Genomic DNA, 1,412 nt, shown 5'->3' on the forward strand with positions numbered 1-1,412 from the left:
ACGTCTCACATCCATAAAGAACAGTGAGAAGGATAATAGTTGAGTAAATACTAATTTTTAAGATTTTGTATAGAAGACTAAGCAAGTTCGGAATTGAAAAACATTTAGAACCTTATCATCATACACTAACAGCATATTGAAACGTGGGTTTGAATTTACAGATATTTATCAATGGTATTATTTTTATTTATAATTCCAATTAATATGTACAACAAATCCGTTACACCAATGGGTATCTGGCCTCCGTAGCAATGCCGCAGTTGTTATTCTTGTTCCTTGACATTTTGACGTAGCCATCGATACCCCAATTCTTACCCCAGGAGTTCTTCACCAGCCAGTAGTCTTTGCCGTTTTCAGTACCGTATCCGACCACAAGGACAGCGTGGTCCAGTAATCTGGTGCTGCAGTCCTCTCGGTAGTAGACTCCTGTAGAGAGTTGTAGTAGAATAAAATATTAGAAATGCATTAATTTTTAAATTTATACTAAAATTATATTTTGTATTGACTAAAACAGTTTGCAAACAATGTCAGAGGATATAGTAATATCCTTGCCTGAATCGTAGAAGTGGAAATATTCATCACTTGCGTCGATGGCCACAGATACAGGTCCAACGTTGGCCACAGCTGATTGTAGAGCTGATTCACTATCCTTCTGGATTTTTTTGTATCCAGTGATGGTTGCTCCAATATCTGCCTTCCTAAATTTACATGTTGTACTATCCTGGAGAATCAAAAGTTAACTTAATAAATAATAATAATGAAATTAAAAATGAATAAGCCACAACAAAAGAGAAAAACCTGGGCTGTATAGGGGTAGGTTGCTTCAGTGTCGATTCCTTTATTTTTCATTACATATTTGAAAGCATAGTCCGACCTGCCACCGTGACAAGATTCGTTTCCTTCTGCTGTGGAGCAGTCCATCAAGTTCTGTTCACTGAGAGATACGAGTTTGCCAGTTTTCAAGAAATGCTGACCTTCGATGGAACCTGTCTGTGGTTAACAAAGGAAGGATATTTTTCATAAATATCAAATATTCCAGTCCTAGAGTGAAATAGAATTCTAGCAGAAGAACTCACACTAGAGAACGCCCAGCAGGATCCACACTGCAGTTGATCTTTGACACCTGTGACTGCGCCTTTCGGCCTCCAATCTACACTGATTGGCAAGTTTTCATTTGCTGGGGGAACGTAAAGTTCTCCGGCCTGTTTTTTAGCTCCCTTATAACCATTCATTAGCTTTCTGAATTCTGTGGAAGTCTATAAAATAAAAGGCAAATGTCAATCATGAAGATATAAATTAACAATTGACCCTGCGTACAAACTTAAATAAATGAATTATCCTTACCATATCGGCGAATTTGTTTATTCTTAACTTATATGTCTTAATTCCATTTGCGTGTAAATCATTATGCT

General features: G+C 37.0%; 1 protein-coding gene across 1 annotated transcript; it reads right to left on the bottom strand.

The window, feature by feature from the left end:
* Positions 1 to 164: 164 nt before the first annotated feature.
* On the bottom strand, positions 165 to 1,406 carry LOC106691202 (procathepsin L). The gene is made up of 5 exons (XM_067052078.1): positions 1,345 to 1,406; positions 1,077 to 1,256; positions 799 to 990; positions 553 to 721; positions 165 to 426 (listed from the first exon to the last, which is right to left on the bottom strand). The coding sequence occupies exons 1-5, from the start codon at positions 1,345 to 1,347 to the stop codon at positions 221 to 223; spliced, it is 750 nt and encodes a 249-aa protein (XP_066908179.1). The 5' UTR covers positions 1,348 to 1,406; the 3' UTR covers positions 165 to 220.
* Between the last annotated feature and the right edge of the window lie 6 nt (positions 1,407 to 1,412).

Source organism: Halyomorpha halys, unplaced genomic scaffold (genome assembly GCF_000696795.3).
Source record: "Halyomorpha halys isolate HHAL.00 unplaced genomic scaffold, Hhal_1.1 Scaffold2151.1, whole genome shotgun sequence".
Lineage (NCBI taxonomy): Eukaryota > Metazoa > Arthropoda > Insecta > Hemiptera > Pentatomidae > Halyomorpha > Halyomorpha halys.